Genomic DNA, 15,110 nt, shown 5'->3' on the forward strand with positions numbered 1-15,110 from the left:
TAATCCAGGTAAAGCCACTGCAAAGTTGAGATGGAGGGATGGACAGAGGAAGGGGGAGGGTGGATGGGGTGGCCTTTGCATGGACAGGGCTAATTCTGGCGTCCTAATCCCAGTCCCACACACCCTCCCCCCCTCTTCCTGCTCACAAACTCCACTGCAATTGCCATTCCAGGTAGACATTACTATCAGAGACACATATAGCACTTAACCCACCCTGGTTTACCGAGGAGGAAGCCGAAAGGGAAGGAGGCGGCAACTACATTTGCTGTAAAGAAAACCTGGGCCACCTGGATAGCTGAGACACCTGTTTGAGCTTCACTGGAGAATGTAGCTGCAGCCCCCTAGTCAACACGCAGGAAACCGGCCACCATGGGAGAAGCTCAAAAGGTAAGTGCCCTGATCTTGAGCAGCAAGACTTTTGCGGGAACCAAATGTGAAGCTTTGGTTTTCGTCTGATTCAAAAGAAGAGGTGGACTTCTAGGTGGTGTCAGTGACTCCTGTGGTTTGAACCATCAAGTATCAGGTGTGTCGTGTGTTTCACCTAATATCTTCATGTGGATTTAGCCGTGACGACTGGATTACACAACAACCAAACCTTGACTGGCCTTTGACATACAGTTGATCACACTGTAGTGTCCATTGTCCTAAATTAATCATTTAAAGCTACAGTGTGCTTTTAGTCAATAGACTCTAGTTCTGCCCACTTCAGACTAATTACAAACAGGGCAATATTATATCAACCGAGCTCAGATTAACTTTCCTACATAAAGCAATCAAATTAATTAATACAGAATAAGGGTGGCTGTACTAAGTTCCAATAAACAGGCCTGCATGTGGGTGGAGTAAGATGGTGCACTCATAATATGTGAAGTCAGCTGTGCTGCAGTTGGAGCCAATCCCAGCCGACATAGGGCAAAAGGCACTCACTCATCATTCACATTCACAGTCACTGTTCAAGTATGTCTTTTGGTCTGTGGGATTCAAACCGGTGACCTTCTTGCAGTAAGGTAACAACAGTGCTGCCCACTAGCCGCCTTGTGACCCGTGCTTCACGTGTGCCCTCCCCTACCCCCCCCCCACCCCCCACCGTCCGTGCAGGGCTTACTCTCTGTCATTGAGAAACTGAAGGGAACCACAGAGCAGGAGGTCAGGATAGTGCTCCTGGGGCTGGACAACGCCGGCAAGACCACCTTGCTCAAGAGCCTCGCCTCCGAGGATGTGAACACTATCACGCCAACACAGGTGAGGGGAAAGTCCTGGGTCTGACACACGTGCTCTCACACTCACACATTGTGACCTTAAGGAAGGTCACACATGATGTAAAATGACTCGAGTGAACACCTTAGTGAACATGTTTCTGTGGTTTTCATTGATCTTACATTAAAGAGAAATATTCCCCTCTGTGAGCCACAGTCGTATCATTCAATAGATATTGAGATATTTTTATGTCGCTGTGACTCAGAGTTTGAAAAGGCAGTGGGATTGTGTCTAATCTTGTGAGAGCGGCTCGATCAGAGCTCTCACTCACAGTGATGGGGGTTCAGATCTCCTTTGCTTTTCTGACACTCTGTCAAATGAAAACGATTGGTTTTACAGTCCAAATGCTTGGGCCACTAATCAGTAAAAAAATAATAATAATCATGGGAGGTCGGATCATCCTCTTATACTTGATTTTAAATCACCTGTCACCCTGCATTTGGATGTGTTTAACCTCTAATATGATTGTCTAACAGCTAACATAGAGTAGATGCAATACCTGGTCTTGGATGAGTGTGACAGTTCGTCAGACATCATGCAGACGTGCAGTCCAGTCACCGCTAAGCTAAATCAGACTTGACACAAAAATATACCTTGCACTTGATCCTTCTACTCTTATCCTCACACTCACATGGCCACAGGATAAAGTTGTTATACAACCTGAAACAACTGTGACAGAAAGGAACTGCGTTATGGAAAAAAACAGCCACAGATTAAGTCACTGAGACCATATGCTGCTCTGCTGGTGACATGCAGTGAGAATGAAATTAAGAGCAAGTGAACCGTGACTAATATATACACACCTGTGTGTTCTGGTCCGTTGACTCTTGGTGAATTCCTGAATTGCAAAACTCTTGGCCGGGCCCCTCCCCTGGAACTGAAGGCAGTGATGTGCAGCATTGTGACCGTGCAGCTTTGTGTTTACACTTCAGGGCTTCAACATCAAGAGTGTCGCCTCTCATGGCATGAAACTCAACGTGTGGGACATCGGAGGGCAGCGGAAGATCAGGCCTTTCTGGAAAAAGTACTTGGAAAACACAGACCTGTTGGTGAGTGTCGTTGATTCCAACGTAACTGATGCTCGCTTAGAGACCTGTCTGTTGTCGAACAGCTTGATAAAATGTTTATTATTCAGGACGACTGGCACATGAATGCACAATTTGGGCAACTCTATTCTTCTCTTTTTAATTATTTAATTTCATCCTTTGAAAAAAAAATACACCCAAGTGACTTCATATTAAAAGCATCATTGAATGAGATGTCTTTGAAAGGTTTTGACAACTGTATGTTTAAAAGGGCGAAGGAACAACCTCAGCAAAGCGATTTTCTTTTTGTTGTTGTTATAAATATGAGTTTGACTGTTTCCTTTTTCAGATTTATGTTATTGACAGTGCAGACAAGAAGAGGTTTGAAGAGACGGGACTGGTGAGCATTCTATCCACAGTCAAGAGACAGCATGGTGTTAAAATAATAGTTAAACCTCAACGGAAGAATGTGTACATTTGCAGGAGCTGTCTGAGCTCACTGATGAGGAGAACCTGAAGGGTGTTCCAGTGCTCGTCTTTGCCAACAAGCAGGATCTGGCCACAGCATCACCAGCCAGTGAGATCGCAGAGGGACTCAATCTACATACGTACCGGGACCGTGAGTGGCAGATTCAGGCCTGCTCAGCGGTGTCTGGGGAGGGAGTTCAGGTCAGACCTCGCTCGAATTGAAATGTTCTCCACCTTCGTACTCAGCATATTACATATTATCCATAAACTGAAAGTGATCGTGAGCCTGATTTCATTCCACAGGATGGCATGAATTGGATTTGCAACAACATCGTGAACAAGAAGAAGTGAACCAGTGTCCGCGCTGACCAGAGTCAAACTGAGAACCAGCATCTCATCCTGCTCTTCTCATAGATCCCACTGTTTTTACAATTTGTGTCGGTTTTATGGACATTTTTGCAAATGTAGCTCATTTAAATGTCATGTTTTAGCACCAGTAGGCGAATTAAGGGTTAATTATTGTTCGGCCCTTGTCCAGAGGGTCTTTGTGTGGTGAGTCTGTGTGCTTTTGTATAAAAACATCCATGTTTAGCCATGTAGAAGAGCTCGGGGTTTTGTCATTTCTATAATAGACAGCAGTCCAGTGTGAGTGTAAAGTATGTGTTTTGAGGTTTTTGTCATTAAAATGATCATTCATTCAAATAAGTTTCCTATTTTGACTACAAACGTGCGTGCGATTCACACATGCACAAGCAACAGGAGCGGACACATTAAGGGTCAAGTAATAGTTGTTTCCTCATGGAGTGTGTGAATGTTCCCTGAGAGACACAAGGAACACTAACAAGCTCATCCACTGCTGCTCAGCTGTCATTCAGCTTTACTTCCACACCATGATGACAAGGTACGACGTTGTACAGTGAGAGAGCAGAGCAAGAATGAGAGAGAAACGAGCGTTGGCCGCTATTGTGCAGTCACATGGCACGAAAATGACAAGCTCAAATGCTAATGTCTCAAATGTTCGTTATAAGTTAATTCTGTCAATTTTCCACAGACGAACCATTACATATGACACTTCTCGTGTCCAGCTGCTTCAAGCTGAAGTCTGTTCTGAGATGACATGATAAAATGTTCTTCAAATCTGTGATTTAGTAAGAAACTCACCTGGGCTTAAAGGCCTACACAGCTCGGTTGGCTTTTCTTCACGTGTTTGTGCTTTAGACTGACCTGCGTTATATGTGCCACCATCTTGACTCTCCTCTGCTGCAGCTGGATCTAATTGGTCTTTTGTGTCTATTGTCTGGAGCTGCCTGGAACTAACCATGTGAAAGCACTCAGCGATCATTCTCAGCTGCCAGACTTTCCTCCCTGCCTTCCTGTACATTCAAATTATAAATCAATTAATGTGCTTTTTTACTTCCGTCTTATCAGTGCTTTTTTAGTGGGGGAGTGTTAACAAAACGACTGAGGATCGTTAGAACAAATAAATCATCTCCATGGTGACTTCAATTTGGATCATGTCCTGACACTTTTTTTTTGGTTAGGCGTGGACTGTAGAGGCAGCACAGCAGGGGTGTGGAACCAATTATAACTTGTACTAAAGGATCATTATGGCTGTTTAAAAGGGAGGCAGGAGCTGGGCTGCTGATGAGATGGGTTTGTATTTCATTTACCAACAGGTGGCACCATTGGGAGCCTGATCAGAATCTGGTGCTGTGCAGAGGCTTTGTCTGTACTTGGTAATGATATGGCACACTGTAATCACATCCATTTTTCTTTGTTGTTTTAAAAGCTTACCTCTGGCACCGTCACAGAGGTGTAACAGTACTTAAATGTGATTTGATTTTCTCGATTGATTGGTTGATCGTGTCCCCATCATCTCTGATGCACTCGTGCACCTCTGTCTGCTTAAAATCTCCCGGCATCTCTATTTGCAATCTTTAAAAAATACATTCTTGAGGTGATGTCACTTTGATACAAGAGGCCCCTCAGCAATGTTGCCATGGCAACTCTCCCTGTTATTCGTGGTCCACAAACCTCTTTCATTCAGTCCAGCCCTCCCTCTCTGTTCCTCCATTTCTTTCATTTTCCCAAGCTCTGCTCATCAAAAGACACAACAAAAGCACATCCAAGGTAAGAACAAAACACTGTGAGACTTTGATAAAGATAATTAACAACCTGCTTTTAAATACAGCCTAGTATTGTGTTTCTGACGGGAAATGATCGTACCAAAATGTATTGTTTATGCTGTTTGATTTTTTTTATTATTATTATTATAATTATATATATCAGCTTTAATTTATCACTATGGCTTTGTTGCTATGTTATGACTGTGTTTATTTTGCGCATGCAGTAAACCAAAGATAAATACAGTAAAAAAAAAACTGTCTTTCACCTTAAGGCTGCAATAAACGATCCCAAGCCACAGAGGGCACTCATTGTCCAATCATGCCGGAAGTCGCCCACCTGGCCTCCATGAAGCCACATTTGCCTGCAGTGACTGCGCAAGCCAGTTTCACTGCTTCACCCTCAACCCTCAGTGTCCTGGCTACTACCACGCTGCTCCCATGGGAGGAGCTGCACATGCAAGTGCACACCATCCTGATAATTGTGGTTTTCTGTGTGGTCTGCTTCCTGCTCCTGCTGGCCTTCGTGTATACGTTCTGCTTCCATTGCTCCATCCGCTCGCACCCTAAAGACTCCCAAAGAGCCCGTGGAGGCAACCTAGATCGTGAGGACGCCACCTATAAGCGCAGCTCATCTGACAACCAGTCAGTAGGGAACATTGTCTGACTGGAACACTGAACCGGGATGATGACAGATGTATGATTCACGTTGTTCTTGTTTCAAAGTGGGTGTGTGTTGTTTTGCTGAAAACCTATATTAGATATACTAGATATTGTTTAACTCCCAATTGATATTAATTTGATGTACAGTGGACTATTTGACGGATGTATACTTTTGCCGGATCACAGACTATCACAAACCTTAAATACAAGGAAAAGAAAACATATTTTTTTAGTTTAGGATGGACATATAAATGAATGTATATCAGGTGGCCAAGGTACAATAAAACATGTCTGTATATCCATGGGTAAATATGTTTCATTACAAGCATTTAAATATATGCAAATGGGAGTATAAATGGCACTGGCGCAGAAGTGACAAGACAAGACGAAACAAAAACAAACGGAACCACAGGCCCCTCAGAATTCATCGCTCTTTATTTTCACTGAGCTGACAAGCGTTAATATTGTGCAGTGGCTGTGCATTTGACAAAGCTGATATAGAATAATGAATGCAGACGTGCAAGTGGAAGGAGGGAGGTGGGAGAAGAAAAAGGGATGAGACTTTGAAGGATTTCTTTTCTCACGGGGTGAAACAAGATGTCAAATCTATGAGCCACTGCAGAGCGAATAGTGCAGGGAATTAAAAAAAAAAAAAGAACCATATGGCAGGGGACACTTTTTGGTACAAAGATACACTACACAATGAGTACACAGCAAACATTTCTCAGAGTTGACTTTGTAGTGATAATTGCCAGGAGGTATTCATTGGAGAAGTGTCTGCTCCCTCTTGGGACTGTTAAAGCTCTGAGGCAGCTGTTGAAAACAATCAGGTGTAAAATGAACACTAATGGCTCTGATTGGCATCTGTATTGTCAGAGCTTAACAAGCCCTGATGATTTTTGCCGTGCAGTATTAACGCCGCACACGGGCCACATGAGATTTGAAGCACTGCAGTCTAGCGCGAGTACAAACAACATGCCATCAGAGATGATCACAGCGTCGTCACAAAAAACACAACAACAAAAACACACACACACACACACACAAAGAAAACAGCAAAACCTGCTTTTCTATCTAACATTCAGTGCTTTGACTGAGTTGTTCAAAAAGCGCCTTATTTCTACTATAGCATTACCAAGCGCCTTATTGGGTGCCGTTGTCACGCTGCAGCTCAGGACACGGAGCACATGGCACTTTTGGAGCAGTGGGAGTCACAGGAGCCGTCAGGGGAATCCATGATGGAGTCTCTGCCGTCAAACTCGGGTGAGTCTAGTTCCAGGTGAGCGTGCTGGAGGCCGTCCTGCAAAGCATCCTTATAATGGGACTGCAGAGGGAGCAGTACCGGAAATCATCATCGAGAGCGTAAATGTGTCGTTAAATCAGAGTCGTTGAACATGCAGCGATACAGAAAAAACTTACTTTATGAACAGACATCTCCTCCACGTGGCACTCGTCCATCGACTCCTCCAGATAATGGCCTGAAATCCCTATCTTAATGCGATGAGAGCGAATAGATTTGACATCGTCCTCGTCCCCCCCTGCCACCAGAGGAAAAACCTGGGGGGCATAGAAGAAAGAGACATAAGGAATCAGACAATGGTGGCGGCAGTAAAGCAAATGTACCATTTAAGCATGACTGCTGAATTTTTTTACCAGTCGCTGCTCATCCCCTGAAGCCTCAGGGCCTGCGATGTTGGCCTTGCTGATGGTCTGAGTCTCAAACTGAGGACATGCAGCCTGAGCATTGCCATCCTTGTCCCTCTTTCCTTTCAGCCAGTAGGTCTCAATTTCAACATTGCCCTAAATATGCAGTGAGCAGAAGAAGACGATAATTAGAAAGTGTTTTGCCAAAATGCCATGTAGCAGATTTTCAAGTATCAAAATTCTTGAAATGAAAACAAATCACTGTTGGTTTCAAGAGACTGGAACCTGTAATGAGCAGCTGTAAAAGTCAGACACACCGATAAACTAGATTGACAATTCAACAAGCAAGCTGCAACGTAACATGACATGACATGACAGGCTCTGCTCCACTTAAGATAATTAAAGTTCAATTAAAGTAATAATTAAAGTCAAATGTTAATTTCTATTTAATTTGAATGTGTGTTTCTCACATGCTCTACAAAACAAAATGGTAATATGTTGTTATGAAAGCATTTAATGTGGTTGATAGTGTTGCTATAGTGACAGTTAAGACCCCTGACCTTGATGGTGATGATGCCTCTCCTTTCAAAAATGAAGTGGCTTCCTTTCAGGTGCTCATAGGTGGCGCTGCTGAGCTGAATGTGCATCTCCTAATTGAGGGAAAAGATTAACGGGGTCACAACAAACATCACTTCAAGTCATTATATGTAGACAGACACGAGGAATGCTTTTGTCCCAACTCCATTGTATCAGTGCACTTGGGTGCTGATTCGATCTGTACCAGTGTTGTGATTTGAATCCCCAGCTTTCAAATCCACATGCTTCAAAATAAACTGAAAAATCTCATTACGAGGCAACTTATCGCTATTCTGAGGTGAAAACTAAAGAGGATCACGATTTATTGCGTTTTAAAAATGTCTTCTCAACCCTAACAGACAGTCTGACTCGTGTGTCATCATTGCGTCATCACTTCTATCTACCTTGCCGTTGCTCTCCATGGCAGACGCAGTGTGGACCGTATCGCCGTGCAGACCGTAACGTGGCATCTTGTGTCCGACCACACCTGCCACAACCATGCCGGAGTGGATCCCTTCAACCAGAACAGCGGGTTATTTCACTCAGTGTCTTCGGTCATACACCAAACAAAAACACACACGTCCCACACACATCCTACCCACCAACACGAATTTGTATGTTGTTGCCATTGGAGGGATCTTTTAGGTGATCGATGGAGCGCACCATGTCCAGGGCCATGTCACAAATGTTATGAGCGTGGTACTTGGTCTTCTCCGGAGCACCAGCAACCACCATGTAGGCGTCCCCAATGGTCTCAACCTGAAGAGGAGCGCAACAGCAGCTCTTACACACAACACTTACTTCACGTGTCAACTGTGTTACACAATGGGGGGAAAAAAAAACACAAACACACCTTGAAGACACGGTGTTTCTCGCTGAGTGTGTCAAACAGTGTGTACATGGTGTTGAGCATGGAGACCACCTGCATTGGAGTGATGTGGCTGCAGATGCGAGTGAACCCCACAACGTCACTGAAGAGAATGGTCACATCTGGGAACACCTGGGTGAGAGAAGTGGTCAGAGAGGTGATTTGGGAGGCAGGGGGAGAGGGGAGGTGACATGCATGGTCCATTTTTGATGTTTAGACACTGAACCACCAGGAAGCCTCTCTCTCTCTCTCTCTCTCTCTCTCTCTTTCTCTCCCCAGCAGTTACAGGGTAAAGTCACAGGTAAACTATGGCATACAGGTACTAAATGCGGCCCTGACCTCGCAGGTGTTTACAGCAGGCTCTCCTTTGCGCAGCCGTTTAGCCACTGGTTTAGGAATCATCCTGTACAGAAGGTCGTCAGTCTTCTTCATCTCATAGTCCAACATCTTCATGCTCTCCTCCAGCTTACTGGACTTCTTTTGCTCCTGCACTCAAAATGAAGAAGAGGAGACAAACAAATCGGAGTCTCTGTTATTCATCTGAGTGGACGGTGATGCTCGTCTGAAAGAATGGCATCAGGGAAACTTTGTATGACACAGAGTGAAAACTGCACGGATCACGTGTGTAAATCCCAGCAGCACTTTGGCTCAGTGAACCTGTATGAGGGCTCTCTTCAGCTCCTCTGACTGCTGAGTGCCTGCCAAGACCAGGTCTCTGCTGGAGTCGTGCATGCTGAGGTCATTGATGTACAGGCCCGTCTTAAACATGGCACTCAGACTCTCCATCCTACACATACACACATTTATGGAGAAAAAAAAGAAATCAAGAAAATGTGCAGTTATATAACGAATGACAAAATAATCTAATATGAGAGAAAATCTAACAGGCACAATATGAAATCGTGTAAAAACGGTCCCTATAGTGTAGATGATTAAAGTTTTGTCAATACAGGCACACGGGGATTTCTTAAAAAAATGTTTTGAGAAGAGGAGGGAAATGTTTTGGTAATGTACTCTGTGGAAAACACTCAGTTGCAAATGGGTTCCCATTACGCTCACAAGAGCTGCACTGTCTGATTACAGGCTAATTAGCAGCTCATTTCATGCATGGTAAGTGCTCCTAGAATGGGCCCCTGACTTGATTCACTGCCCAGGCTTTTATTTCCAGCCTCGTAATTCCGTTTAGCTCTCACAGCTTTTTAGACTGTTTTACTTTTTAAATGCAGCGTTTTAATAAAGATGTGTGAGTGCATGTGTGTGTGTGTGCGTGTGTGTGTGTGGGCCTTACACAGGAGTTCCCAGGAAGATGATGGACTCCCACTCTGGCATGTATCTCATTTGTCCTTTGAGTCTCAGGCAGCGGCTCCCATCACCCCAGCTCTCCGCATTAGCGCTGTTGCCATCTAAGAGAGAAGCAACACATTCAAATACCACACAGACAAATGTGTGCTATGTTAAACTGCAGCACTAAATAGCAACCGTGTTAATGGTTTCGCCCTTGTGACTGTGGCAGTTTAAATTGAAAGTTTAGCATTTAGGAGAATGTGCTCATTTGCTTTCTTGCCAATGGACAAGAAGATCAATACCACTTTCATATGTAGTCTGATACAGCAGCCAATTAGTGTATCTTCACATGGAAACAGCTTGTACTGGACTACGTCTTGGATGGGAGCAATTACTTCCTAAAGCCTCTGCTGTCAGCCAAGAACTTTTACAAAGTCACTGCAGCCGAAATATACTTTATCCATCCATTTTCTACCGCTTTATCCTCCACATAAGGGTCCTAGGGGTGCTGGTGCCAATCCTAGCTGACATAGGGTGAAAGATGGGGTACACCCTGGTCGCCAGTCCATCACAGGGCCACATGGAGACAAACAACCATCCCCTCTCACACTCACACCTTTTATTTTATCGCGTGCAATTTGTCTAATCATCAAATCTGCATGATTTTGGACTGTGGGAGGAAACCGGAAAACTCCAAAGGCCCTTGTTTTCCAACTGGGTCACAAACCTGGGTCTTCTTACTGCAGAGGCAAGAGCGCTAACCACTACACCAACCATGTGACCCAATATTAAACCATATATACTTTAAATTGCTCTTCAGTTGTTATAAAAAGGCAAATAACTGGTATATTTAAGAGGTAGTGGTGGATTGTTTTGCTATATTGGGTCAGAGTCAGACTTTCACTTGTTAGTCTGTGATGCTAAAGCTAAAGCTATGGCGGCTAACAGTCTTTGCATCAGTTCTATTTGGGGTCTGAATGCCCTCCAGAAAAGATAAAACACTTTAGAAGTCTTAACCTTTGTAATCATCTCCAATGATGGACTGGAAAGCCATGAGCTCCACGTCCACGTCAGCAGTGCGATTGGCATTTTCATAGTCAGAATCTGTAGGAAAGACAGGGTAAGGGTAATCAGAGTCATAAACATTCATATTATCCACACCCTCTATTGATGTTGAACAGGGCTACGATCATTCCACTAAATAAAGGTTGAACCAAGGCATCAAACAATTAAAAGCAAGTCTCCTAGAAGCTTCTTTTGTGTTTGGGTGCAGTGAAATTATTCTGACCTCAAACCTGTGAGTCATCTCCCAGCAGACTCACAACTTTGCAAATTAGGGGTGGGTCAAAATATCCATTTGGTGATATATCGTTTTCCTTCCTCATGCAATAATCGATGTTTTAATGAATACATTTAGGCGCTCTAAAGTAAACAGTTCCTACTTGATGTCTCCTATAATAATGGTGGAGAAAGCGACATTAAGAGATGTCCCATCGACTTCCAGTACATAGACTTTCTGCATTTTTAACTGTTCTCTGGAGTTTTGTTTTCTTCAGTGAGACACACATTGTGACGTATCGCTGTATAATTGTCTTACAACATATTGATTATCACAGAATCGTTGTCTCGTGATATTATTGGTATCGTGGCAGACCATGTATCGTAGATTGTATACCGACGTTCACTCTTACTCTGAACTCGGTTGTGAAGGTTCCTCTCTCTTTTCACAGGCTCCTTGGACATGATCTCAAACAGGTTGTTGGGGTGGGAAATGATCTGTGAGCAGGTTAGAAAGTCAGCATTCTCATAACTCATCGCCAGCCTGGCTAAAGCTTACTGTTTACTACAGAATGCTGTATTTCAAATTCAGAACAGGCCGAGAGAACTCAAAGTGTCTGAAATGTGGACCGTCTCACCATGTTCCAGGTGAACTCCACTAGGGGGCGAGCCAGCAAGAAGGCATCAGTGATCTTCTTCCCATCCAGATCAGGGAAGACTGTCGCTAAGCCTGAGCCCACATTATGCACCACCATGTCCTATAGAATCAAAGAATCACTGGCTGTTCAGTCACATTCATGATTCATTCACTGCCCTGCTAAGGATGGTTATTGAGCGGAATTACCTGTCTGAAGACAATATTGAAGGGGAAAACTTCAAAGAAGAAATCTGAGGTAATGGGCAAGATCTCCTGCTCTTCCTCATCCTCCTTCATGATGTAGCGGTAGGCTGAGTTGTCAAAGTTCAGCCTGTATGGACACACAGATCAATATGTTTTAGCTAAGGAGTTTTTTTTTTAAATTTCAATGGTGACTACACAACCACATGAACAACAACAACAAATAACATCAGAAAAGGAATCTAGATGAAGAACATAGCACATAGTGGAATGATGGTACTGATGAATCACTGCATAAATAGCATTTTACTGTTGTGGTTAGCGGAGGTGTAGCTATATTTAACTATGTGAGCAAGTTTGGTCTTGTAGTTCCCAAGATATAAGGCCTTCCTCCCTCACATGGTCACAACGTGCTGCAAATGTGAGCTGACATGACTGTCAGAAGGAAGGAAATGAAGAATTATCTTAAATAAGCCACATGACACATTAAATACTACATTTTAATATAGATCTGTGTGTGAGCACCTGTTCAGGTCCTTCATCTGACATAAACACAGCAGTCCTCATGGGGACAGAACCTCATTTCTAGAGAACTGGAACTGGTTAAGTGGGGATTGGTCTGCGATTGTGTGTGTGTGTGTGTGTGTGTGTGTTTGCACCTCATGGTGACATGGGAGTAGTCTCCGACCATCTGCTCAGACAGCACCTCCACATGAATGTCAGTGTCGTAGAACTGTTTACCCATCTGCCTCAGCTGACCCATGGCGTAGTGTAGGTAGCCTTTACGCTTACTCCTGCAGGTCACACAAAAAGAAAATGCTATCATTTCTGGAAAGATGAAAGGCCCCAACTTCAATAATAATGTAACGTCTGATAGAGTTTCATTCTGCCCCCTCTTGCCCCTTCTACTCATAATCCCACACCTGTAGTGGAGGGTGACTCCAGTGGCTGACTCCTCCTGGCAGAAGAAGGTTGGAGGCTGCACCTTGGGGTAACTGAAGCGCAGGTATTCATGGAGGTTGTCAAGGCCGTTGACAAAGTCACGTACATGACGACCCAACACCTGAAAGCACAAGACAAAAGGTGACCATGTATAGCAGACTTCTATTTTATAGATTATTTATGAGATCTATCACTTAAGCTGCAATAAAAGTAAAACGTTAAGTTATTTTTACTGCCATTCTTTTGACATCTTTTTACAAATGGCATCTAGTAACCACATTAACAGTTCTGTTTTGAAATCATACCAATAATTATATAGATTTCAATCAAAAGAGTCTGTTTTACAATATAAAAAGCAGATGTATTAAACTATAAAACATTTCAGAATATCAGGGTACATATTACTGTAATTTTAGTTTTAATTATGACTTCACAAACGTTATGTACCAGAGGAACACAAAGGTCTGAGATTTTCTTACCTTAAGGATTCTATCGTAGCCGTACTTTCCTACAAATCCCAGGAAGTAGACGCCCCAGGAGTTCATCAGCTCATTGTAAGGTGTGCCTGTCACTCCACTGGCTGCCTTTGCAATACGGGGAATTACACTCTCACTGTACACCTGCAGGCACATGCATATAAACATTAAATAAATAAACAACAAGAAAAACAGATGCTCTTACATGAAGACAATGAAGCTCTAAAATAACCTGTGAAGTTGACTTTGATACTCACAGACAGTACAGACTCATCATTATTCTATCCATACAAACACTACTGCATCATATTATTATTCATTACGAGAGCACAGACACTGTACCTGGTGGGTGACAAAGGAGTGTAACCTGACATCCGCTCTCTCTCTGACCAGCTTCCACACATCGTCTCCGTATGACTCCTTGATGAAGTCGTGAAGACTCTCACACAGCAGCCCGTACATGACGTCTCAGTGGAGTGAAGCTCAAATTGAGCGCAGTCTGATTGACTTCCAGGAAATCCTCACAAAGGCAGCTGCGAGCAAATAAGAAAAGTTCACGCTGATGACCTTTTCTGTGCTGCAAGGTGAATTTTAATTCAGTCTTAAGCTATTCTTTTCAAAAAGAAGTGGTGTATTGTATGCTGCTGCCTCTGCCGATCCCAGTGCTACCTGTGAAGTTTTGCACTTCCTCAGATTAGCCAGGTTTCATCTGAAGGCCAACTGAGCAAACGGTTTTAAAGGTGCCCTAATTACACAAGCCCTTGTCTTTGGAGGAGGCTCTATTGTTCCTGTGTCAGCTGTCAGTGCCTGGTGGCTGTGGCCCCTCTCTCCATGTGACACAAACACACTGTGGACGCCACCTCTCAGACACAGATGACTCCAGTCACGAGAATTTGTCCTCTTTGTGAAAAAGACGCTGCATCACTGGAATTAGACGCTTGTCATATTCAATCAATTTGTAATTCATTGCTGTGTGAAGAAGGTGGAAGAAAATTAAAAATGTTCTTTGTGCTGCCAACCCAGCCGGATTTCCTTTTACACAGAGCAACATGTATTTTGTGGCTAAACCAGGGAACCTTAATGTGGAGCAACTATTCATCTTCCACTGAGTGTCTGCAGATGGTTTTCTATGACTCGGGATGACTCTCCTCATTTTGTGTCAGAGATAGTGATACTCTGGGCAGGGCAGGTGCAAAATCGATATCCAATCTCAGCAGGGATAAAGAAAATGTCCCCGGCTTCTGCTGAGTTCAATGAATCAATTTGTGGGGGAAAGCTTGCTTGATAAAGACTAACATGAGTTCCAAAAGGGCAACTACATACGATTAAAGGGCATCTCCTCTGGTGTAACACAATGAGAGTTTGCGGAGGAAGTCACAACTGTACCATTTTTGCCGATTGGTCATAAAAGAAACCCCAACGGCACAAAAAACAAAAAACACAGAACAGTGATAACAATCTTTTACCGTATAATAAATAATGAAGGGACCCAAAACAGGGAAACTCTGATCTCAGCCACCTCATCAATTTTACAGCTTCTCCCATAAAACTGCCTGTATGCGGGAAACACACCGTGGGTGTGTTTGTGTGCAGCTAATATATAGCCCTGTGGTTACAAATGGTTTTACTGACGGGAGAAAAGGAAAGGGAAAAAAATAGAAATTGTGT

General features: G+C 43.5%; 2 protein-coding genes and 1 long non-coding RNA gene across 4 annotated transcripts; 2 read left to right on the plus strand and 1 right to left on the minus strand.

Moving 5' to 3' along the window:
• The first annotated feature begins 147 nt into the window (after positions 1-147).
• Positions 148-3,449, plus strand: arl3l1 (ADP ribosylation factor like GTPase 3, like 1). Its single transcript, XM_058650098.1, has 6 exons — positions 148-387; positions 1,099-1,242; positions 2,190-2,306; positions 2,632-2,682; positions 2,766-2,951; positions 3,054-3,449. Exons 1-6 carry the CDS (start codon positions 370-372, stop codon positions 3,099-3,101), a joined length of 564 nt encoding a protein of 187 aa, XP_058506081.1. The 5' UTR covers positions 148-369; the 3' UTR covers positions 3,102-3,449.
• A 1,349-nt stretch (positions 3,450-4,798) lies between these two features.
• Positions 4,799-5,834, plus strand: LOC131472857 (uncharacterized). Its single transcript, XR_009242140.1, has 2 exons — positions 4,799-4,880; positions 5,149-5,834. It is a non-coding gene; the product is annotated as an uncharacterized LOC131472857 (long non-coding RNA).
• A 119-nt stretch (positions 5,835-5,953) lies between these two features.
• On the minus strand, positions 5,954-14,154 carry LOC131472569 (soluble guanylate cyclase 88E-like). 2 transcript variants are annotated; one of them, XM_058649892.1, is made up of 19 exons: positions 14,112-14,136; positions 13,785-13,975; positions 13,446-13,586; positions 12,948-13,087; positions 12,684-12,818; positions 12,031-12,154; positions 11,825-11,944; positions 11,600-11,684; positions 10,926-11,012; positions 9,913-10,027; positions 9,282-9,411; positions 8,964-9,110; positions 8,610-8,756; positions 8,359-8,515; positions 8,161-8,270; positions 7,741-7,830; positions 7,190-7,336; positions 6,956-7,093; positions 5,954-6,860 (listed from the first exon to the last, which is right to left on the minus strand). In XM_058649892.1, the coding sequence occupies exons 2-19, from the start codon at positions 13,902-13,904 to the stop codon at positions 6,708-6,710; spliced, it is 2,286 nt and encodes a 761-aa protein (XP_058505875.1). In that variant the 5' UTR covers positions 13,905-13,975; positions 14,112-14,136; the 3' UTR covers positions 5,954-6,707. The 2 variants fall into 2 exon arrangements, with proteins under 2 accessions (XP_058505875.1, XP_058505874.1); XM_058649891.1 differs by having other exon boundaries at positions 13,785-14,154.
• Positions 14,155-15,110: the final 956 nt, after the last annotated feature.

The sequence above is a fragment of the Solea solea genome, chromosome 14, assembly GCF_958295425.1.
Source record: "Solea solea chromosome 14, fSolSol10.1, whole genome shotgun sequence".
Taxonomy (NCBI): Eukaryota; Metazoa; Chordata; class Actinopteri; order Pleuronectiformes; family Soleidae; genus Solea; species Solea solea.